This window comes from Hibiscus syriacus, unplaced genomic scaffold (assembly GCF_006381635.1).
Source record: "Hibiscus syriacus cultivar Baekdansim isolate YM2019G1 unplaced genomic scaffold, ASM638163v2 tig00111402_pilon, whole genome shotgun sequence".
In the NCBI taxonomy this organism is placed as follows: domain Eukaryota; kingdom Viridiplantae; phylum Streptophyta; class Magnoliopsida; order Malvales; family Malvaceae; genus Hibiscus; species Hibiscus syriacus.
Genome location: NW_024063082.1, coordinates 7,299,301 through 7,323,821, shown reverse-complemented (window position 1 = coordinate 7,323,821; position 24,521 = coordinate 7,299,301). Strand labels below are relative to the sequence as shown.

The 24,521-nt window shown below is 31.3% G+C and overlaps 5 protein-coding genes and 1 long non-coding RNA gene across 9 annotated transcripts in view; 3 read left to right on the top strand and 3 right to left on the bottom strand.

Moving 5' to 3' along the window:
• LOC120161501 (uncharacterized protein At3g28850-like) overlaps window positions 1-481 on the bottom strand; it is a 4,030-nt gene extending 3,549 nt beyond the window's left edge. The window contains exon 1 of the mRNA XM_039171727.1: window positions 473-481. Within this exon, the coding sequence (XP_039027658.1) occupies window positions 473-481 (9 nt within the window). The remainder of the gene's footprint in view (window positions 1-472) is intronic.
• Window positions 1-11,197, bottom strand: part of LOC120162307 (LOB domain-containing protein 21-like) — a 20,884-nt gene extending 9,687 nt beyond the window's left edge. The window contains exons 1-2 of the mRNA XM_039172474.1: window positions 11,187-11,197; window positions 4,882-4,886 (exon numbers count right to left, since the gene is read on the bottom strand). The gene's annotated coding sequence lies outside the window, so the exon portion shown is untranslated. The remainder of the gene's footprint in view (window positions 1-4,881; window positions 4,887-11,186) is intronic.
• LOC120162303 (protein trichome birefringence-like 33) lies at window positions 7,818-9,744 on the top strand. Of its 2 annotated transcripts, none has more exons than XM_039172468.1 (6): window positions 7,818-8,071; window positions 8,168-8,384; window positions 8,477-8,654; window positions 8,737-8,936; window positions 9,026-9,184; window positions 9,253-9,744. In XM_039172468.1, the coding sequence occupies exons 1-6, from the start codon at window positions 7,897-7,899 to the stop codon at window positions 9,590-9,592; spliced, it is 1,269 nt and encodes a 422-aa protein (XP_039028399.1). In that variant the 5' UTR covers window positions 7,818-7,896; the 3' UTR covers window positions 9,593-9,744. The 2 variants fall into 2 exon arrangements, with proteins under 2 accessions (XP_039028399.1, XP_039028400.1); XM_039172469.1 differs by having other exon boundaries at window positions 7,820-8,071; window positions 8,180-8,384; window positions 9,253-9,741.
• LOC120162304 (biotin carboxyl carrier protein of acetyl-CoA carboxylase-like) lies at window positions 11,014-14,258 on the top strand. 2 transcript variants are annotated; one of them, XM_039172470.1, is made up of 9 exons: window positions 11,014-11,187; window positions 12,136-12,342; window positions 12,659-12,726; window positions 12,837-12,890; window positions 13,094-13,354; window positions 13,441-13,503; window positions 13,644-13,712; window positions 13,793-13,838; window positions 13,957-14,258. In XM_039172470.1, the coding sequence occupies exons 1-9, from the start codon at window positions 11,154-11,156 to the stop codon at window positions 14,016-14,018; spliced, it is 864 nt and encodes a 287-aa protein (XP_039028401.1). In that variant the 5' UTR covers window positions 11,014-11,153; the 3' UTR covers window positions 14,019-14,258. The 2 variants fall into 2 exon arrangements, with proteins under 2 accessions (XP_039028401.1, XP_039028402.1); XM_039172471.1 differs by having other exon boundaries at window positions 11,015-11,187; window positions 12,145-12,342.
• Window positions 13,856-24,521, bottom strand: LOC120162310. The gene is made up of 3 exons (XR_005519542.1): window positions 24,510-24,521; window positions 17,903-17,905; window positions 13,856-14,088 (listed from the first exon to the last, which is right to left on the bottom strand). It is a non-coding gene; the product is annotated as an uncharacterized LOC120162310 (long non-coding RNA).
• On the top strand, window positions 20,706-21,378 carry LOC120162308 (senescence associated gene 20-like). 2 transcript variants are annotated; one of them, XM_039172476.1, is made up of 2 exons: window positions 20,706-21,215; window positions 21,246-21,378. In XM_039172476.1, exons 1-2 carry the CDS (start codon window positions 20,961-20,963, stop codon window positions 21,342-21,344), a joined length of 354 nt encoding a protein of 117 aa, XP_039028407.1. In that variant the 5' UTR covers window positions 20,706-20,960; the 3' UTR covers window positions 21,345-21,378. The 2 variants fall into 2 exon arrangements, with proteins under 2 accessions (XP_039028407.1, XP_039028406.1); XM_039172475.1 differs by having other exon boundaries at window positions 20,706-21,378.

Sequence of the window (24,521 nt, the reverse complement as noted above, 5' to 3'; positions counted from 1 at the left end):
AGTGCATCGATACCTATTCATAGTGTACCAATACACCTGTCCAGAATATACTGGTTTTACCTGAAAATCATCTACACTTCACCCAAATTTTCATATATACTACCCTTATTATGCTACTAAACTCATCTATAACAACTTTAACTAATTTCTATCAATCTAAAACTTTATAATCTCATATATTTCATCCAAATTCTTAAAGCTAAGAATCATACCAAATTTTCCATATTATCCAAACTTAATTATAACACTTATAACTTCTTACTCTCATAGATGACAAGTCAAATTCAGTTTACAATTCTACTTATCAACTATTTTCCAATATTTCACTTGATCACCCCTTATATTAAATCTTCCATAACTTCCTTATCTTTAGTTTTCTATCTCCTTTTAAGTTCTCATAATCTTTCCTAATGCTCCATCAATTAAAATCATTCTTTTAATTACAAGAAAACCAACTGAAAATTAAACTCACCTTAGCCATGAAGAGTTCACGTTGAGAGGAAAAAGAAAGTGAAGAAGACTTTGGAGAAATTATCTCCTTTCCCACGTGCCTATTACCCTTTACAAAGGGAAATAAAAATCTTCTTTGAGAAATGACAATAATACCCTTATTACTTTCAAACTTTGTTATTAAATCCAACATCAAAATTTTTCATTTAAGTCCCTGAACTTTCCATCTTTTATGAGATTGGTCACTAAATTTTCAAAAATTCTATTTTGGTCATTGACCCTACTTTTAGGATGTTACATTCTATCTCAATGATTGCTTTTATTTCATACATTGAAAACTCAACTCTAATTTTCAGCATGTAAAAACAACCATTTTCATTGAAAAAAATTAAGTTTCAAACATGGTTAGATGAACACAATGAAAAGTTAAATAAAAGCTTATTATATAACGATACAAATGGAGTGTTGAAAGTGAATGTAAGAGCAAAGTACCTGAAATTAATTTAACAGGAGAGGAAAACGAAACGGCGGAAGGGACAAGGCAATGTAGTTTATACTTTCAACGATAATCGAAAAGCATAGAACCAAAACGGCAGTGGCCACCATGGAGGATGCTTATCTTTTTCTAAAATTAATAGGTATATTTTTTCTAAAATTGACAGACATCTCTAAAATGGGTAGTTCTGTTGTACGACAATCTAATGTAAGACTAAGAAAAGATGTAATCGGAAATGTTAAATTTTTTTAACATTTCCGGTTGAACACAACTTAAAATGTTAATATTTTAACATTTTCACAACCTAAAATGTTAATATTTTAACGTTTTAGGTTGCAACCGATAATATTACCTTATTCATAATATTTCCGGTTGCTATCGGAAATGTTAAAAGATTAACATTTTAGGTTGTTAAAATATTCAAAGATTAACATTTTAGGTTGTACTCAACCGAAAATGTTAAAACAAAATTTAACATCTCCGGTTGCGCTTTTTTTAGCTTTATTTTAGGTTGTTGTTCCTTATACATTCATGCATAAAATGATGGGGTTTCCCCCCACCCACCCCCAAAAATTATAGGCATAAGTAGGGTGTAAATAAACAGAGCGATAGGTAAATTGTTTGTATAATGTTCGTTTATTTTTTTTGTTAAGCTAAATAAACGAGTATGAACAATTTTTTATGTTCATTTAATAAATGAACAAACACGAACAAAGGTGTTTTCGATTCATTTGTGTTCACAAACAAGCTCGTTTATGAACTCGTTTATTGATTTGCTCGTTTATGAACTCGTTTATTGATTTGCTCATTTATATTTATGAACAAGCTCGTTTATCTGGTTCACCTTTTCCTTTAATTTTTTACATTTTAAATATTGATAAAGGTGTGGACTAAACTAAACACATGATAAAAGTTGAGATTTAAACTGTGAACTTTAAATAATTTAAGCACTATTGGTATAATTTTATCATTTTTCTTTAACTTTCCAACGATAGGATAAAACTAAAAATTGAAATATAAATGAACTATAAATGAATATTAAACGAATATGTTATTGAACATATAAACGAACACGTTCGTGAATATTAAATGAATATGTTCACAAACAATAAACAAACGAATACGAACACCTTCAAAAACAAATAAACGAACACAATCATAATATCATAAATTTAAGTGAACAAGAAACGGACATTAACACTTTTAAAAATAAATAAACGAACACAAAATATAACTTTATCAGTTTAAGTTGGGTTAATTAACACCTTAATCAGAAAGCTCTGATAGCCCGTGACTTATGGTACATATTTGGGCCCTAAGCCCCATGCAAGCAGCAAACCAAGCGAAGTCGTCCAATCGCTTAAAAGTAAGGCTTTCTCTTTACAAAAGCAAAATAAATAAATAAATAAATGAAAATTCTGTACTATAATCAAATTAAAAGACTAGTTTAGATTGCTTTTATTTTATAATTGAAAAATATTTTTAGAAGGTTTAAAAAACAATTAATATTTTAATTTAACAATTTTTTGATCAAGTTATCTTTTAATTATTTTTTTTATTGAAATCACTAATTTTATTCAGAATAGGAAATATCTTAAATTACAATAAAGATTTACAATCATAATCATAAATTATGCATATAATTAGGAAAATTTCCTATAATCATTGAAACAAAATTAGAACCATACAAGGAACGATTAAAATCTAACCAAGAAAACTCGAACAAAGATAGATACAAACAAATCTAATCGCATCGACAAATGAACCACAAAAGGAGATCAAACTACTGAAAGATCACCGAAAAGTCGTAAATTATACTCGAGCAACATGAGAAGTTATTCACGAACGCATGACGAGTATCCAAATCCAATCCAATGATCAAAAACAGGGAATACCAACAATATAACAGATAAGTAACATTTTTTTATCAATTGTGATGATGTCAAATCAACCCTTAAAAAAGTAAATGAAAACATCAACCAAATGATCGAAAAACATGTCAAAATACAGAAGAAAATTTGTCATAAAGGCAGATGAAAAATGTGTCATACATTCAGACTTATTGAAGAAAAAAATAAAGATGTAATATAAGAAAATAAAATGACAATAAAGAATACCGATAATTGACAACCAACATTAAAATTGGTGTCACCTTCGATCAACCAAAAAAAAGATGAACGACTTACCAACGGGAAAAACCTATGTGAGAAAACTAATTAATTAAGTTCAATTTATGTTTTAACATGTTGATCATGAACTAATTCGTGAATTTAACTTGAATCAGATTGATCTTTAAACTTAATAAATTAAATTAATTTAACCTTTAAACTTAATGATCTTTATTAAATTATCTTATAAACATTGAAAATATAACACAAACTGACTCCTAAAACGTTAATGTTTGAAAATAGTTTAAAATCCCCCTCCTATGTAGATAATGTCACCACTTAACGGTCCACATCTATAAAATATTTAAAAATGAATTAATTAGTAATTTGATATTTAAAGTTGTTCTCGTTGTCACTTTGATATCTGAAGGGTTCCCCCCCCCCCTCAAACTCTTTAAACAAGTTTTAAGAAAATTAAAAAAAAAACTTTTAAGACTTCAAAAAAATATTTGAAAAAACTTTCTAGTATTTTTAAAGTGGACAATTTTTGTATTTTTAAAGTTTTTTAATATTTTTTAAAATTTAATATTTATCATGTATAATGCAACGTGTTTTTAGAGTGATATGATTTTATTTTATTTTTTGTAATGAAAAAACGGATGTGATAATATACATCATGGTTGAAAAGATCTAATGTGAAACTAAATTCAAAATTTTCTCCAGATACTAATGCAATAACGTGGTACAATGTCAATGACAAAGATACCATTAAACTCTTAAAAATTTTATACCTTTATTCTTGAATATTTTGTGTCGTATTTTCAAAGTTCAAAGAATAACCGAACTTGTTAAATTCAACGGATAACTTGATTAAAGTAAGTTTATGGTAATTTTGGCCGAACTTGTTAAATTCAAGTGTTGATTTGGCTGAATTTGTCAATTTTAAGGGCTAATTTGATTAAATCTATCAAATCCAAGAGTCAGTTTAATCAAATCTATGAAATTTAATAGTTAATTTTATTAAATTGATCATGTTTAAATATTAGTTTATGCTTTAAGAAAAAAGAAAAGTATTTAGTAATTTGCTTTTGCATTTGATTTCAAAAAGATGAAAAAAGAATTGCTTTTACCATTAAAAAAAGGGAAATCGACTTTTGTTGAAAAACATAATTAAAAAGTAGGATCAAAGCATGCGGGTCGTACCTACCGTAGCTAAGTGTCTCTTCCAAAAGCATTGGCACATGGTTCTGTACCCACTGATAACTACTGATAGAAAAGGGGAAAATTAAGTTTAGTGATTGAATTGATTGTTTTGGTGACTCATTGAAATAAAGATGCACATTTCATATTTATAGAATATATATTTATGTTCAAATTTCAGTGGGAATCAAAACGATAAAGATGTAGAAGTATACATAGAAGGTCACGTTCTCCCTTTAAAAGATTATTTCAAGTACCTAGGGTATATGATACATAAAGATGGGGGTGTAGATGATGACGTTACACACCGTATGAAGGCGGGATGGCTAAAGTGAGGGGCTGCTACCGGTGTTTTGTGTGACAAGAATGTGCCTCTAAAACTTAAGGGAAAATTTTATAGAATGGCTATAAGACCAGCGCTGCTATATGGATCAGAATGTTGGGCAATCAAGAAGGATCACGTAAGGAGGATGGAGGCCGCAGAAATGAAAATGCCATGATGGGCATGTGGTAAGACTCTGTGGGACATGACACCAAACTCTGCTATTAGGATGTCCTTGGGGGTGATGCTTGTATCCGAAAAATTGAGAGATGGAAGACTATGGTGGTTTGGACATGTCCTTAGGCGACAACTGTCGGATGCGGTCAGGAGGGTAGAGTCGCTTACAGTCGCCGGTGTCAGAAGGAGAGGACGACCAAGGCGGAAGTGGGAAGACTGCTTGAGATCTGATTTGAAGGATTTAGCCCTTACAGAGGACATGACCTCTGATAGGAAAGTATGGAGACTTAAGACCAGGGTAGTCGAATAGTGCGGGTCACAACCATAGGGTGTATCATCTCTGTCTCCTTTTTAATGCCTTTGTAGTAATTTCCATGACTTCTACTGTATATACGTTTATGTCATTGGAAAGTATGAAGGCTTAAGACTAGGGTAGCAGAGTAGTGTGGCCTTAGTTTAGGTCTTAACCCATTTGACTTTATTCCTTCTCGTAGCTTGCTATTGTTGACTTTTGTGTATCAATTTTCTCTTCAGGTTTCCTCTTTTTTAAATTTAGATGGATCTTACTTTTCTGTCTAGATGCAGATATTTTTACGCAGTGATTTATTTGCAAGGATTAATTCCCATTACAGACGCGCATATGAAGACTACATATGAAGACTGTTCAACTATTTATTTATTTATACATGCATTGCATTTCATCTTTATTTTTAATTTTCTGAATGTCGGAGGTCTTCCACGGAAGCTGGACTCAACCTGGCGTTGGGGGCAGCCTACTACCCTACTTCCCTCTTATCCCATTGCATATAGAAATAGGGTTTGTTGTTGTTGTTGTCGTTTGTATTTCATATTTATAACAACACTTTGAAGTACTCAATATTAACACAAAATGTCTGATCAGAAAATGAAAATAAAAATGAAGAATTCCTCTGCTGCAAATCGGGGTTTGTATCTCCGCCACACCACTAAGCTTCCAAATATGCTTAAATCACTTGGAGTTCCTAATTATACTCTTAGTCATATAATCTAAAACTTTTTATACAATTAATCACAGCGTCTATATCTACAATTTTAAAATATTAATACACATGTCCTACAAAACACATCTTTTAAAAATATAGAGAATATATTTTTATTAAAAATGTTACTTTCCTAAATAATTTTCTTGGGATGCTATTTATACAAATAAAAAAGAAAATAGTATTTTGTAATAAAATTATCTGTTTTTATGCGTTTCCAAATCAAACTCGGTCTCTCTACCTCCATGACCCAAAAACACCAAACGGTGCGTTTCTCAAATTGTAATTTAAGCAAAAGCAAGAGTAACCCAATATATATATAAGTATTAGGTAGTTTAGTTGAAGCATCAGCATTGGGTTGGTGATGGTACATCACGTAACAGCTGTTATTGTTGAGGATTTAGGCAACAAAAGTGAAGGTGTTCTGTCACCAAATTCTCACCTAATTCTCTTAAAAAGGAAGCCTTGCTCTCTGCGTCAAACCATGCTAATAATACAAGTTGGATAATGCAATGCCATCCTTCCGTTTAGTTGGAACACTCGCTTAGCTTAGAAGCCAACCCAAAATCATAACCCATTCACTACCCACTACTCTTCATTTACGTGAACAAGAACCAATGTACCTCATAAACTGCAATAACTAAATAAAATTATTTTATTTTGACACACATAATGTGAAGAAAGAAAATAGTGTATATAATTCTTATTTTAAAATATAATATAAACTGTGACTAAGTTGTTTTTTATGCCATTGGTGTAAATACTCCAAAATCTCAAAAATGGAAATTGGGTCACGTTCTCCCTTAAAACCTGAATTAACTACACCTTCCACCCAAATCACATTTAAACGCCATTTACTCTCTGCTTAACTCATTATTTATTACATTTATAATTGAGATCCGTTCAGCGTCAAATCAAATCACGATTCAGTATTTTTTTTGTTTTTAACTTTTGAGAGCTTATCTTGATATTTAACATATATTCTAGATTTAATTCATAATTTTTTTAATGTATGAATTATAATATTAGATTATTTATAATTTTCTGATTCTTAAATCGAATGTAATTACGTTTAAATATATTCGAATCTACAATCTTTTAGATATTTTGAATATCAACAGAGCTAATATTTATTCATATACTAATGTTTAATTCATAATTATATTGCTAATTTGCTTGTATATACATGTATGCTGTTTCGTTCTCTTTATGTTGATTGTATAAATATAAGCGCTTCACAAATTTGTATTATTTTTTCTATATTAACCCAAACACTATTCATAATCTCCTATAAACTCTATAAATTAGAATTTAATGTGTACTTGAACAATCATAATAGACCTTTTTGCATATTGGTAGAATCGAGTCGATTTTAGATCAAACTAGTACGAGTTTAAACTTTTTTGATATGTATCGAGATGAGTGAATTTCAAGCTAGATCAATTTTGTGTTCGGGTTAGGTTTGTGACATTTCAAGTTAGGAACATTTTATGTTAATTTATTCAAATTCGGTTTAACTCATTAATCATTTTAACGAGAATATTATTAAATTCGAAGTTATTTATAATTTTTAGTTATATAATCCTAATCTATCTATTACAATTAAATCGTATTTTTACACAATTTTTTATTATTTGGCATGTAAATAGGTATTTTACATAAATTCATTGATCTCATTAAAATATAATATAATTTAATTTTAAAATTATATACGAATTTAAGTATATATACTCCATTTTTGTTATGGATAAATTTACACACACTTGTAAACAAAGTTACTTGAATCCAATCACCTAAAAAAATAACCACTCCTTAGGTTGAATTTATATTAATATTTAAATATAATAAAATATATTTATCACATTATTGTATTACTCATGTATGTACATGTTATATTATATTCGTTGCTATACAGGTATTTCTTTTCATAGTTCATATTAGGTGTATTAAATATAATTTGAACATAATGATCAAACATTAATTGTTGAACCATGCCCCTTCAGCATAGTTTCCTATATTTAGTTCATTTATCCAAATCTCAACACCTCTAAGCATCCTAGACCCTTCCAAATAATTAAAATTTCCAATACAAATTAAAAACAAAAATATTGCTAATTTTAAAAAATGAAGCCTCCACTGCCTTCTTCTTCCTCAGGTGTTCTTAGAAAGCCTCGTCTGTCCCCTTACCTCTTCACTTTGTTAACTTTCATTGTTTTCGTTGCTATTCTCTATGGAGAAGACTTCATCTGCATTTTTGGACAGTTAGAACCAATACCCGGCCTAGCTATCTCTAGTCCAGGTGAGTTAACTCACTCCCTAAACCTAACCTCTTTCTCTCTTTATTTTCTTGAATTGCTTTGGGTTTGACTGAGCTTTTGGGTGGTTCGGGGGTTAGTGAAGAAAAGAGCGAAATTGCCATTCGCTATAGGGAAGAGTGAAGAGAAATGTGATATATTCCAAGGGAGGTGGGTTAGGGACGAGTTGACTCGTCCTCTCTATCAAGAATCGGAGTGTCCGTACATCCAACCACAGTTGACGTGTCAAGAACATGGAATACCCGACACAGAGTATCAGAAATGGAGATGGCAACCCCATGGTTGTGATCTTCCTAGGTAAAAAAATTCTCAACATCCTACTTTCTTTACTTATTTCAGTTCTCTATGTTACTGTATTTATGTCTTTTTGTTCTGGTATAATTCAACAGTTTCAATGCGACATTAATGTTGGAGACCCTAAGAGGGAAACGAATGATGTTCGTGGGAGACTCATTGAACCGAGGCCAATATGTATCATTAATCTGCCTTCTTCACAGCCTCATCCCTAAGCATGCAAAATCCATGAAATCGTACAACAATGATGCCCTTACTGTGTTTCGAGCCAAGGTATGACAAAAAACAGTATACCTTAATTAAACTTGTTTAAGTTTCCACTGGTTTTCATCTTATCACTGTTCTTGTTGTATAGGATTACAATGCCAGCATAGAATTTTACTGGGCTCCATTCCTTCTCGAATCGAACTCGGATAACGCAGTTGTTCACAGGATATCGGATCGGATCGTGAGAAAAGGCTCCATAACTAAGCATGGGAAGCACTGGAAGGGCGTTGATATATTGGTTTTCAACACCTATCTGTGGTGGATGACTGGATTGGAGATGAAGATCTTGTATTATCTCATTTCTTCCCTGGATTGTTACATTAATATATCACCATTTATTTATTGGTTCTGTCAATAATGGTACATGTTTTCATCAGGAAAGGGTCGTTTGAGGATGAGGAGAAAGAAATAATTAAAGTGTCGACCGAGGATGCTTATCGTATGGCAATAAAAAGCATGCTGAGATGGTTGAAGATAAATATGGACCGCAAGAAGACCAGAGTGTTTTTCACCAGCATGTCACCTACTCATGCAAAGTGAGTACAAATTACGATGAGTTTGTGCAATATTTTAATTTGGATAAAAAAATAATACATTTTGACAGGGGCATTGACTGGGGAGGTGAAGCAGGGGAGAATTGTTACAACCAAACAAGCATGGTTGAAGATCCAAATTATTGGGGTTCGGACAGTAGAAAAAGCATAATGGAAGTGATTGGGGAAGTGCTGGAAAAACCCAAGTTTCCGGTCACATTTCTCAACATCACTCAACTGTCGAGCTACCGCAAAGATGCGCACACATCGATTTACAAGAAACAATGGAATCCGTTGACGCCGGAGCAGTTAGCCAACCCTGTTAGCTATGCCGATTGCGTGCATTGGTGTTTACCGGGCCTTCCAGATACTTGGAACGAGCTTCTCTTTGCCAAGCTATTCTATCCTTGAAAACACCTCATCAAATTTTATAGATCACTTATTTTCTTTCTAATTGATTTTGTCCTGCCCCACCAGCCATTTAAGAATTTTTTTTCTATTTTTATTTCCATTACAAGATTTTGGTGTCAACTGGTGGACAAAGGAAGAAGAAAATTGAGCTCGGGAGATTTGTAAAAGAGATATTGTGTCTCCAAGTGATTAGATTTTGTTTTTATTTTCTAAATTCAAGCATCTCGTATGTTGCTTCCTAATTATATTGAAGGCCGGCAAGGAAAGAAAAATGAAAACAGTTTATTTAGCAGAGCGAAAAATACATCAACTACGAGAATCAATCCATTGTCTATCTATCCTTCGAGGCTTACACTTCAACACCTCTAGAAGTCTCCTCCACCTAAAATCGATCTTCAGAACTCAGACCCAGATCGACCGTCAAACGATGGGCAAACTACATATAATTTTTAATGCAACTTAAAATACTAAATTATTATAATGATAATGAAAATTATTCCGTAAAAATAGAGGAAATAATCATACTATAAAAATAGATAAAAGCAAATGTTTCGAGAACTTGTGATAAGAAAATATGTTTATTTAGATATAAAATAAAAAACTAAATAAAAATAAAAATAAAGGGACTGACTCTAGTCGCAACCTAATAAAACGCTTTTAAAGAAATAATAAAAAATTTAGAGAATCACTTTAAATTGAAAATCAAGAAGAAAAATATAAATTCTAATTTTAATATGGTATCAAAATAATTAGTTTTTAATTATAAAAGTAAAGTACAATTATCCACTTACTATAGAGAACTGTTTTGTTGAATTATTATATTACTATTTATATGTTCTAAATTTGTCATTTTTATTAAAAAAATTAACGGTCGTCTGAGTTTAACGTTAATCTGTTGACTGAAATATGATATAATTTGATCCTAGAATCGTTTGAGATGTATCTTGTAGATCGACACTCTATTTACATTACGCCGTGGAGCTAGTACTTGAAACATTATATCTTTTAGCCAATACTTGAAAACAACGGTTGTGCAAGTAGACATCAATAAAATATGAGTTTATCCTAAGGTTAACGTCTGAATCAGATCGTTATCAATTTTTTAACAAAAAAAGAACGAATTTAAAACATATGAATAATCGAGTGATCATTTTACAACTTTTAATAGTTAAATGATTAGACAAAACAATACCTATAATGCATACTTTACCCTAAGTATAATTACACTTTAATTAGGCTTTTTAATTACATTTAATCAGGTTTACACTGTCGTGTCACATTCAACTACAGATTTGTTGTTGACTTCAAGACACCAGTTGGTTGTGATTAAACCGGAATTGCAAATAAAATTTTGAAAGATACTGCCATGTCAGCGTTAGGCGGACAACACTAGAGCCGCATGTTAGAGAAGTCCGGGAGAAGTGGAGAAACTGAGGACAGAGGCGGACATTTCGAAGCTCTCTCTCGATCTTTCATTGCACCAACTGCTTACTTAGCTAACCAACCCTCTCTCTAATTCATTTCCCTCTTCATTCCACTTCGCTCTTTTTTTCCTCTTCCAATGGAGTCCTCCGCTGCTCTCCGATCCTTTCACTGTAACTCTCTCTCATTTATATTCTCTTTTTATATTCATTGTCCTTCTTTGGTTGAGTTTTGTTTAGTTTCAATGGAAACGAGTTAAGAAAAGAAAGGATGAACTGACATTTCTGAATATTTGAGTTTTCTTACATATATTTTGGATCTAGTGAGTTTATTTACTTTTTCTTCGTTGTGTACTTTTTACTGCAAATTATAGTGCTTTCGACGTTGAGGAATTTGAAATTAGCTCCAAAAATTGCGTATATCTGCTTTATTTATTTTCCCTATTTTCTTGTTCTTTTCATGCTGTGAATATCAATTGAGGATGTTAAACTCGCTTTCTTTATCAGTCTAATTTCCATAAATTAAAATTTGAAAGAAAGATAGATATATTTGGGAGTTTCTAATAGAAGTTGTGGAAGTTATTCCCGAAATGTCTTTGTTTTCATTTAGGTTTTATTATTTAGGTAGAAATATAAAATTGGCACATTATCTTACTCTATAGGTCTTCTAAATTTTCAGAAGACTTGTCCGAAAGTAAAGACTGAGCTCTTTCATTGATTGATTCTATTGTCGAACTGAAAAAGACAAAGTGGGTACTGATTTCATTCGTAAAATGCCTAGTGAACTATGTATCCCTCTAACTGGCAAGCAACAGATTCAATGTATTTTGAACATTTTTCACAATAGGAATGTTGTATTTCTTGTTTCTGGGTGTCTTTTTAGTGAAGATACTTCGTAAGATCAACGTTTCTACTGAAATAACCTGTGAAGTGGTGTCCTTGGTACAAATAATATAATCTGTTGCAGGCTTATCTGTTTTTATTATTGGCATTCATTTCTTTAGGCTTTGAATTTCTTTACGTAGCCAAGTATGGTTGCAATTCGTATGCAATTGTATGTTCTGCATATATGCCTTTTTTTCTTTTTGCATTTAAAGTTCATATGCTTTTATTGAAATTTAGATTCTGTAGGTGCTGTTTCACAAGCTCATTGCAGAATTGAAAGGTCCAGTACCTTCCATGTGTCTTCCATTTTCTGGCCAAATTCAAGAAAATCATGTGTCCCATGCTTGACTTTTGGCGGGAATAACAATTCTTCTACAAGACGAATTGTAACTTTAACGTCATCAGCTAAGACATCTGAAACTACGGTCACGGACAAGTCAAATGGTGACATTATATTGACTTATGATTTATATTTTATCTGATGATCCCCATTTTCAAAAAAAAAATATTAATTATAATTTAACTGCCGTTGAACCATGTTCCAGTGATAAAACTAATCATCATTGCATTTGGGTCGTTGGATAATAAAAGTTGGCTCTTCATTGTTAATGATTTATACTTGTTCTCGAAAGCAAAAAAAAAAAATTTATACCTAAAGGAAGATGGTTTTTAAAGTAAACCTTTATATAGTTACATTGACCTTAGCATTTTGTCTTGTTTTGCATGCTAAAAGTTGTTAATTATGTTTGCCACCCATTAGATAGCACCTCCCAAGGCTCATCGGAGAATAAATCTTCACAGAATGCAACTTTGCCAAATGGATTTGAGGTGATTTTTAGAACAGCAAATTGACTCTTTTACATCATTGCTCGTCATTGCTCACAACTTTTTTTATTCTATTGGTTAGATAATTAACATATTAGTTTTTTAACTGTCAGGCATTGGTACTGGAGGTATGCGATGAGACTGAGATTGCAGAGCTGAAAATGAAGGTAGCTTCCATTTCTCTTGTCATTTCATATGCTTGCATGCTTCTGCTTAAATTAGCCACATGCCTATGTGATTAACCTGAAAATTTTCTCTAAAGATATGTCTCAGTGCAGCTAGCCATCTTCAGGTTTTTAGTTCCTTTTATTTATGCATTTTCCCACAAATATAATATTTTTTGAATCAGTTATATGTTTCATTGCCACAGATTGGAGACTTTGAAATGCATCTGAAGCGGAATGTTGGGGCCACAAAAGCTCCCATGTCCAACATTTCACCTACAACAGCTCCACCAATTCCAACTGAACCAATGAATGAAGCAGGTGCTACTGCCCTGGCCCCATCAGCACCGAAACCCTCCCCTGAGAAGCCCACCCCATTCAAAAATGTTGCCTTTGGGAAGTCATCCAAGTTAGCTGCTTTGGAAGCTTCTGGATCTAGCAACTATGTTCTAGTACCTTCTCCCATTGTACGTGCTGTTTATCAAGAGCTAGGGTTATGTTCTAATTTATATCTCTTTGAACGCCGCTTTTAAGTTCCATCACTTTACTACAGGTCGGTACATTCCGAAGAGGTAGAACAGTTAAAGGAAAAAGGCAACCTCACATCTGCAAGGAGGTACTAGTTTCAGTCTCAATTGCATGTTATGACCTAAAACATTTAACACATTCTTTGAATACAAATATTGTTAATGTTTATCATGACCTTGTAATTTCATCTGGCTTTTCTTGATCCTTATTAGTTGTAAATACTTGCAGGGTGATTTGGTCAAAGAAGGACAACTGATAGGATTCTTGGATCAATTTGGTACTGAACTTCCTGTTAAGGTGAATTCAAATTATTTTCACTTGTTAGTTATATTTCTTTTCTTTTTTAAGTAGTATTTAATGGTTTGTGTTATTGACAGTCAGATATAGATGGAGAGGTCTTAAAGATCCTTTTCGATGATGGAGGTATTATCTGAATTTTATATTTATTTCTGTTCTAGTGTCTAGATCCCTTCATATGATGATGTCAGATTAAAGTTGATTTTCATTGAGCTCTGTCTTTGTTTCAACCGTGTTGTAACAGATGCTGTTGGGTATGGAGATCCACTCATTGCTGTCTTGCCATCATTTCATGGCATCAACTGATCTCTCTCTCCTACCTATGCTATTTTTGAGGAGATAATGTCACAGAGTCCTTCGGTATGCATTTTGTTTTCTCACCTTATTTTGTATTTCCATCTTTTGATCGAGTATCCTGGGCATAATCACTAAATGCATATGTAGCTGGTGATTTATTATCGATGTTACTAGTCTGTTGAATTCCCAGGATATCATACAATAATTGTGTAAGCGAACCATAGATTGAGAGCTTTATCAAGTGTATCATACAATGATGATGTGATATTATTTTATGGTGATATGTCAATATCATTGTTAATTTTTAACGAGTGGTCAAAATGAAATCAAAACGAAATTATGATTTTGAAAAGAAAAATAGTTGACTGATAAAAAGAAATCAAAATGTAATGTTAATTATTATTATTTTTTTAAAATAGTTGACCGATCAAAATAGAATCACCCAAATAATTGGGTGACTAACTTCGTAGTTTACCCTTTTTTTTCAATTGAAACCATGCTAAGATGCAAGGAACCAAAAGCCGGTCTATCAAAGAGTACCCGGAATTTCCAAACATTCTTGAAGCCCCACTTATCGGCCTTTGGAGCAAAGCATACTTGAAAACTTGATCATTAGGCATTGACCCAGGCCATCCGATACAAAACATGTCTGAAAATTCCCTTTTGATCGACCACTCCTTGGAGCGTAATTGAATAAGAAGAGTTGTATATAGCGATCCCCCTATATTTGGAATCCCCGATATCGACTTGAATTCCTCGATTTCTTTCATTTTCTTCTCACCAGGCCATGGAAGAAACATGGGCTGAACATACCTCCAAATCCAGCTTATGGCAAGTTGAAACTCCGAGCCCGATGTTTCGAAACCAGCCTAAGAGGCCCCCCAGTTGCCAAACTCCAAATACAAGCAGCCACTCGCTGTCGAACCGGGATTGCATCCATCAACATAGTATTCTTCTTTATCACTACCGGATCCAACTCCTGACATATCAACACGTTAAACTTACACAGAAAAATCAACAGTTCTTCAATAATAAAGGTAGATTTTTCAAATATATATATATCAAGGACAATTTGATAATATTATTATTAAAATATAATTACTTTCAATCTTCCTTCTCATGTTCCGCCATATTTTGAAGAGAAAATTATATGTATAATACTTAGTAAGGAAAACCTTCTTTCCTCTTTTCTTTCTTTCTTTCTTTCTTTCTTTCTTTCTAAATTTCTATTATACTAAAACAAATTTTCTTCCCCCTTCCTTTCCTCCTCTTTTATCCTTTCAATTTTCGGTTATACCAAACACAACTTTAAGGTATTTGTCTTCTTTTTCAGGAAAAAAAATATAATGTTATTGTTGAGTTTGGTGTCGTTTAATTTAATAATATAGCTCATAAAAATTAATTTACTTTAATATATATATGTATATAGTGCATGACGTGGTAGAAGTTACTTTAACCATCTCTCACAGTGATTCCCTAATTTTTATGATTTTGGCATGAGTTACTTTTTTTTATGATTATTTGAAGATGAACTATTATTTTTTATATTATTAACATAAAATAAAAGTTTCACGAAGGATATTAAAATAATAATATTTATGTTTTAGTATGAACCAAGCGGTTTTAGTAGTCAAGGCATTTGTTGATATTCCTTGAGGTTCTAAGTTTAAACACTACATATTTATCTATTTACATTATATAAATACTTGGATATTAAATTTTTTTTATAAATTTAATAAATGATATTCATTTTTAAAAAATAGATTTTCATTAAATACAGAGATAAGATACGAAAAATACAATTTTAACATAGAAAATTAAAGGGAGTGAAGAAAAATAAAACTGAAACATTCCCTTGAATACATGTTTCGTCTTCAAAAAAACCTAACTCAATAATCTTCATGTCTATATTCAGACATAGAATAATATTGAGGTAGGCATGGTGATTGAGGGAACCAATTTGACAGATTATTTCACAAACAGTTCTGAATGCATTGACACACGGTCACATAAAGAGATCTAACTATACGAGATCGTCATCTTTCCTAATCAATAGGTGCACCTTAATGAATGCAACACGACATGTCTCACTATCATGATAGTAAACAAAATCGTATCATAAAAACATACGGACAATCGTACCATAAAGATAAATAAAAATAAATGTTGTAAGAATATACGAAAATAAAGAAATCAAAGTGAAAAAAATATTTATTTAAATCTAAAAAAAATGTAAATGATAAAAGAAAATAATAGTGATACTTTAAAAGAAAAACTAGAGATAGGATTGCAGCTTTTATATTAAAATGGATTAATATATTTATAATGAATGATATTCATATTAAATAACAATATTTAAAAACAAAAGGTTGAATAGAATTCATCAAATGACCCTAATGATTAAAGGGAGTAATTTTTTCTAGAAATTTTGAGTTCAAAGCAGAGTGCATGTTGTTAGCAATTAAGAAAAAATCTAAACAGATATTATTATATAATCATCTTAAACTATTAAAAAATGGAATAACATGAAATTAATATCATATAATAAATTAAGGCTAAAAACCAAATAGTTTGACATCTGGAATCAGCAGAGCATGTGGTGTAGTGGTTGTCCCATTTATCATGATATATAAAATACATAAAATAATTCTTTTGTTGCTCAGTGACCTAAGTATGAAACAATATTATATATTAACATGTTCCCTCCTTAGAAGCCGACGTAAAATTTAGGGTTGACTCATTTCCCAATTTACCTTTCGGTTTATTTTTATTTAGTGCTTTGTCTGTCAAAAGGATCGAAGGCCACATTTTACAAAGGCATTGCGTAAAAATTGAGGTGGCATAATTTGACAATATAGATTATATCATCAAAGTCAAGTTTGTCGGTGGTGGATACATGAAAATGGCCATCCCAACCCTAATTCTTTTCATTTAAATACCAATCAATACACTCTCGGCCTCAAACCCACCTCGAAAAGCCGTTAACCCTACATTCTTTTGCCATTGACCCTAGTTTAAGGGGTCATCCTTAAGGATCGAAGGAATGGGCAGAGATAATCACACTCTTAAATATTTAAAATTATCATATATTTTTTATTGAAAAATTGTTTTCATCCTATGGAGTATTATAATTTGTTCCCTCTTAAAATTTCAAAAGTTTATTTTCTAATATAAAATTTTTCGTCTGTCTTTAATCATCCTCTACAATAAATAAAAATTATTATTTTTGTCCTTATTTTATAATTATATTGATTTTATTTTTGAACTCATCAATTTTATTATTGTGATAGTTATGATGACATAGTTGGGGATGAACTCCTCCAAAAAGATTCAGTTATAGACTAATATTTCGCGACCATTTTATAATACAAATTCTTAAATTAAACTAGGTAGAAACATGTTTTTAATTAGGGTAAATTGCATGGTTAGTCACTAAAATTTAGATTTTACATTGATATTAGTATTAAACTTTAAAACGTTTCTATGTAAATGTTGAAATTTGATTTTAGGTTCAATTAGGGTATTGATTCATTAAATCGTTAATAACACAATGAGGTGGTTATTATTTTTTATTATCTATTTTGTTGAATAAAACGTTTCTATGTAAATTGCATAAAATCATCAACTCCTCTGACCGTTATTTTTCGGTCATCATCGCTATCATTGATAGTTGTTTGTGACGAGATCGCTATCAAAATGTTTGCATGTCTCCTCTTTTTCTTTTTATTGTAATGATTTTTCACGGAATTCACTTAAAATCTATGAAAGTCCTTATAAACATTTGACGTTCTAATGTTCCAATCTCATCCAAAAATTATCAGATAAGGTTAATTTTGAGTTATGTTGTTTGTCTTTTTGAAATAATACTTTTTACTATTTGGACTTCTGAACACGTACTTCAAACTCCTCAAATTCAAGAAAGTTCTCCAACCCCAAAATGATATTTTTTTTGTGAGTTTAATTTTGTGAGTTTTAAAGAACTTTTAGGAAACTCTAAAATAATAAAACAATAGAGTAATATGAGACAAAGTCATCAGTATCTAAATTAGCCGCAAAAAACGTCGAAGAATAACAATTTCTGGCAGTGAATGAAGATGAGTAGAAAAAACTAATTTTGATAAAGAAAGTGATGACGTGGAATCAAGAATTATTTTTAAGCTTCTATATCATTACACGTTAGCACCAAAAACAATCGTTCGAATTTAACGGTTCAATTTTTAATTGAACCCAAAACTAAAATCCAATGTTTACTTTGAAGCGTTTTAAAGTTCAACATTAAAATGAATATAAAGCCTAAAGTTTAGTAGGTCATAGTGTAGTTTACCCTTTTAATTATTTTGAGAAATACGTCAAAGAGATTCATGCAGCAATCTTTAAGAATGACATTGGTGAAATAAAAAAAAAAGATGAGTGGCGACAAAAGAGATTCAACCACCGAGGAGAAATTGACTTTTTTGTGGCAAGATTGTTTAACACCATTCTGCCCATCACAATTCTTAATAGGCCCCGAATGCACACGAACGAATGTATGTTTATGTTCGTTCATTTAATAAATAAACGAACATAAACGAACACAAACATAAACGAACAAATTTTTTTTGTTCATGTTCGTTTATTAAGGAATATAACTTGTTCATGTTCGTTCATTTAATACATAAACGAACATAAACGAACACGAACATAAATGAACACGAACATAAACGTTGGAGACCCTAACTTCCATTGTTCTTTCATGAAAAATAGTCGACAATGCAAATCAACCAAATATACAGTGATAAATAGCGTAAGAGCTTATTAGCAGTGATGAAATGTTTGAAGATATCAAATATTTCGATTGATCTTTTAAAGATTGTAAGATATGACTCATAAATATACCGGTAAAGAGGACAGGGGATGGAGCGAAGTGAGCGAAACGAACATCAACTTTCCTTACAAAGGAAGTCTCGTAGAGGGAGTTACGATTATGTGGGTTGGGGGTGCGGGGGCTGCGCCCCTGCGGTACGGTACAGGGTTAATTTTGGAATTATGTACCAGGGTTTTCTATTATAAATAGAGATGTAACCTAAACCTATTATCATTGAATAAAAATTTTCTAGCGCCGCCTAGGCACCGAGGACGTAAGCACATTGCCGAACCTCGTTAAAATTCTTGTGTTCTTTCGTTTATTTTGCCCGATTTATCAACAAAGATATTAAATGATTCACACGACTTTAATTTAACGCTATAACATATATCTTAGTGTTCCATGATTACATATGAACAATCATTTTTCCTATTACACTCTTTTTCATAAATTGCATAGAAACCTTTGTTTTGTTTTCTGGCAACTTCTATATATTTTTCTTTTTACTGATGCTCATATATTTCCGATTTTTACCTTTATCTTCCCATCTATTTCTAGAAAGAAGTATTATGTTTTCTTGAGTTTTAGATGTGAAGATACACACAATAACTTTACATATCAACTATTAAGTCAAATAAAATAGAGAAAGAGATGAAAACAAACCTGTAAAACTTCATATTGCACTATAATATAACTTGTTTTGAATCTTTCAGAGATCGTCTCCACTCTCCAGTGAACAATAAGGTTTGGGAAAAAAAAGGAGAAATGAATATAAGTGCGAGGTGCCTCACAGGTTAACATATTGGATTTAATCTCCAAATAAAATTGGGTTAATTATGGAGTTGGTCATCAGAATATCAGATTAATATTTTTAAGATACTTACAAATTGGTCACCAAAATTGATTTAAGAAGATTGTGTTAAACATAAATGAATGAACATAAACGAACATAATCGAACGAACATAAACGAACATAACCAAACGAACATAACCGAACGTTCACGAACGTAAATGAACGAACGAGACCTATGTTCATGTTTGTTCATTTAATTAAACGAACAAAAAATATTGTTCATATTCATTCATTTAATAAATAAACGCACATAAACGAACTTCCCGCCGCACGGTTCATGAACGGTTCGTTGAACGTTCAGTTCAGCACTCTTCATATTTTTTACTAACAAATTTTCACAGTTTGGGTGCAGTCTTTTTGTGGCTAATTTAGGTACGTAGCTTTGTTGACCACTAAAATCTTTTCATGATTCATTTAAGCATCAAACCTTTCTCAAAATCAAGTGAAGGGGGAAAAATCATAACAAGATTGATATCTTGAACAAAACTAACCATGGCCAGCTCAATAACACAATCTACTGTGAGTTTTTTTTTAGTGATTATAAGATAGTATTTTTAAGAGTTTTTTTTTTAATTTATTGACAATTTATATACATCATGTAGACATAACTACACGAACTGAATGTCTTAAAAAGAACAATATTTTTATATCACTCAATGAGTTTACAAACCACACCAAGTTCAATGAACATGATTCATTACATGGAATATCTCTTTCCATAGGATGTATGTAACTCATTGAAAAGTTAAGTAGTATATCCAGATTTCCATTTGCTTAATTTGGGCACCTGTCAATTTAATTTCCATTGCAGCTAGTTTGTCGAGCTGTTTGGACTTTGGGACCAACTCCTTCCAATATATAGTGCATATACCACTATGATCCTGCCACGTAATTCAATACCATACAAAGAAAATGAATATAGATAATCACAGCCTACCATACGAGTTTCATTATATAAACCCCACTCCATCCCCACACAAGAACTCGTCAATGATGTTTCTGGTCTTTAGTATAAGTTTTCGTACAAGTCTCTCTATAGTATAATTTTCTCCTTGTTTTACTTTTTTCCCCCAAGGGCGTTTTCCATCAAGAACTGGCCAACACAAAGGATGCAATTCTGGAGGAATCCAACAAGAACCGATACGTGGTTCTTGCCCTCTACGATGCCTTAAACACTCGAGACGTGAAAGCCGTTCACCGAATCCTTGCCCCCGACATCGAGTGGTGGTTCCATGGCCCCCCGACGTACCAGTTTATGATGCGCCTTCTCACCGGAGCTTCACCGGAAGAAACTTTCCATTTCGAGGTCGATCCTCTCTCACTCACCACCTTCGGCTCCACCGTCGTTGTGGAAGGCTGCGATCATAAGCGTTCCATCTCTTGGGTGCATGCCTGGACCGTCTCTGATGGGATAATAACACAAGTGAGGGAGTACTTCAACACTTCTCTCACTGTCACTCGCATTGGAAACTCTAGCCAATCCCCACAGTCCAGCTACGATTCATCATCATCACCGCCATCCTCTTCTGGTTCTTCATCCACGGATGAGATTACCCCTGTGCATTGCACTTCGGTGTGGGAGAGCAGGTTTTCCAACAGGGTTGGGAAGTCTGTGCCGGGCCTTGTTTTGGCCATTTAGTCATTTCCATTAGGGCGATTTCTATACGATGAATAAAGAAGGTTGTGTTTGTTTTCCCACTGTATTTTTAGTGGTTGGATATTTGTGGGCCAAGTTGTTCTCGTGATGCAAGAATTCTCATTCGGAAATAAAATTGTGTTGCTTAGATTTTCTTACACTACACCTTATTTTATTAAATCGCGTCTTCGGTTTTCTTTTAATTATTAATAATTTTATTTTTATGACATATTTTTTTCTATTTTTATTGAATAGTTCAGATCTTTTGTGTTGGTCATTTTGACCGTTTTATTTGTTTAATTTTCTAATAGTCATAATTAACGTCATCTTAACTGATTAATATGACACTTATTTGTTATTATGTTGATATTTCTTATTTTGGACTATTAGATTGAATTTGAATACATGGTTTACCTTCGGTAATTTCTTCACAACACTCTATTTTGATTTACGATTGTTGGTGATATTTCATTAGGTTGATCTCCTATTATGATTTGTTTGTCGATGTAGTTAGATTTGTTCGTATTTATATTTTATTTGAATTTTTTTTATAAATTTTTAACATTTTATGTGTATGGTTCATCAATGATTATAGGTGGCTAGTTTCTTATGTAAAAGGTTATAAGAAATATCTTAATTATATGTTTAGTTTACATTTAATTATAAATTTTCATTGTAATTTTAGATATTTAATTTATTTTTAATAAAATTAGCGGTTTCTATTTGTATAACAAAATATAATTGTGTTTTAATTGAATAAATTTTTAAAAAAATTTAAAAAAGTAAACCATAAATGAATAATTATATAACATGGTTATTGATGAAATTTATACCTAAGAACTATAAAATGCGATTAAATTTTAATTTTACGTAAAATATATTTAATATTTAAGTCTATTTTTAAAATAAATATCAAAATTACAAATGAATTATAATCACATGTATAACTATATATATATATATATATATATATATATATATATATATATATATATATATATATATATATATATATATATATATTCTAATTTGATATAGATAAAACTTTAGTTTTTATTTATTTTTGACATATTACTAACACTGTTATCTATGTGGGGTTAATTTTCGTTAAATCGTGTAAAATAAAACGCTGACATAACGTTAAAATAAATTTGTAATATTTCCACATAGATAAAAACAAAATTGGAAAATAAACAACTTTAAGAAAAGCTAGGTTTACCATAAAAATAAAAAAAACCTGTACAAAGACCAGTAGAGTTTACTAACATAAAATTTTACGTTAGTTCTTAATTTTATTTATGTTTTTTAATCGATTGATTAGGTTTATTTTTATCTCATTTGAGTGGCTTTCAGTTTTCACTCATTATTTGTATTAGTTATTTGGTTAACAAGTATAACAAATAATAGAAGATATTTACGTTGACACAAAACTTTATTTTAATTACATTTTCCGTTCAAATAAATTTGATTTTTATTTATTTTTTTAAATATTTTTAATAGAATAAAAGAAATATGTAACTTTTTTTAAATAAGTTTGATGGAGCGATTTCAAGACAATATTTGTTTATAATAATTTTTAATCGTTCACAACACACACAATTTATAGATATAATTACTCGAAATCAAAAATTTTAAGAACTATATTCATTTTTACTACTAACACCACTAGACTCGCTAGGTTCAAGAAATATATAACTAAAATTTTGTGAATTAAAAGCATTTATAACATAGAGCCCAATTTGTTAAGTCGTAGGTGTTGGGCTCTTGAGATTTTGCTTATCAAATCATAAAATTAGTAAGAAGCCACTTTTAACCCTTGTCTCTAATTTTCCTACAACTGTAAAATTTCTTACAATTTCAATTTACTCTGTAATTTTTTTCATATAACAAGAACCTACAGTATTTCTTACAAAGTTACCGGACATTAGGAGAAAAATTAGAAAAAAAAATTACTAGAGGACTGAGACTGAATTATAAATTCTCAAGGGAGGCAATGACTAATTTCACCAATTTATTAAGCAAAAAGTTTTCTGTTTAGGGACAAACATAACCATTTTACCATATTTGGGGGCCAAAGTGAATATTATCATTTTATTAACTAAAAGTTTTTTTTATTATAACGATCAAAAGAATAGTTTTACAAAACTAAGGTGGCTTGATCCCTATTACACCTTGATGTCGTCCTACCGAACACTAGGATCATTACGAGAATGTCATTCCTTTATAGTAATTGAGTATTGTATAGTTTCTGGCATTTTAGAAGATACTACCCGTAAAATAATAAAGAGAAAATAACCTCAGTGATCGAAAATACCTTATAATATATGATTTTAACTAAATTTTTTTATACTTGCCAAAATGACCAATAAGATCGCAACGCGAACTCTAATTTCGCAACTCAGTTTTCAATTTCACAACGCGAATTTGTAAATCGCAACACAGAAGTCAAATTCGCAACGCGATAGTCAAATTCGCAACACAAAAGTCAAATTCGTAACGCGATAGTCAAATTCGCAATACAAAAGTCAAATTCGCAACGCGGAATTTCAAATTCGCAACTGAATTTCAAATTCACAACTAGATTTTCGAATTCGCAACAAGTTTTAGTTTCGCAAAACAAATGTTTTGGGTATATAACAACGCAGCAGCAGCAACTCATAACCTAAATCCCTAAATCACAATTCATTCCATCTCCATCTATCACTCTCTCTGGCGACATCCGTTCTTATATCCAACGACATCCTTTCCCATCTCTAATTTTTTTTACATAATTTTATTTCTATATAATTTTTCAATGATTTCTCTCCCAAATTATCAACTATCAACTTAATAAAGGTATGTTTTTCTCTAAGTTAGTGATGATATATAGTTTATAGCCCGTTTGTTTAGTAAATTAATTTACAATTTGTAAAATGAAATCATCTAATGTTGATCATGTTTGGATAGATTTGTGTTTTGGAGGGTCATAGGAGAATGTTCATGGTGTTTTACAATATGTGCCTTTACCCATGAATCTTCAACTAAAACTGTCATTAAAAAAGTTAACTTATGAAACTCTAATGTTACGTGTTGCAAAGAAATTAAATTTAGAGTATCTAAGTGGATTTAGGCTATCTTATCAGAGAAAAGGTAAAGTTTATTTGTTAACCGACAATGAAGATGTTGAACGATTCATTGCTT

Coding starts and splice junctions, on each gene's coding strand:
- LOC120162303 (XM_039172468.1), top strand. CDS start 7,897: ATGAAGCCTCCACTGCCTTCTTCTTCCTCAGGTGTTCTTAGAAAGCCT. Junction 8,072..8,167: donor CCTAGCTATCTCTAGTCCAG/GTGAGTTAACTC, acceptor TTCGGGGGTTAG/TGAAGAAAAGAGCGAAATTG. Junction 8,937..9,025: donor GGATTGGAGATGAAGATCTT/GTATTATCTCAT, acceptor TGTTTTCATCAG/GAAAGGGTCGTTTGAGGATG.
- LOC120162304 (XM_039172470.1), top strand. CDS start 11,154: ATGGAGTCCTCCGCTGCTCTCCGATCCTTTCACT. Junction 12,891..13,093: donor TTGCAGAGCTGAAAATGAAG/GTAGCTTCCATT, acceptor TCATTGCCACAG/ATTGGAGACTTTGAAATGCA. Junction 13,504..13,643: donor AACCTCACATCTGCAAGGAG/GTACTAGTTTCA, acceptor AAATACTTGCAG/GGTGATTTGGTCAAAGAAGG.
- LOC120162308 (XM_039172475.1), top strand. CDS start 20,961: ATGATGCGCCTTCTCACCGGAGCTTCACCGGAAGAAACTTTCCATTTC.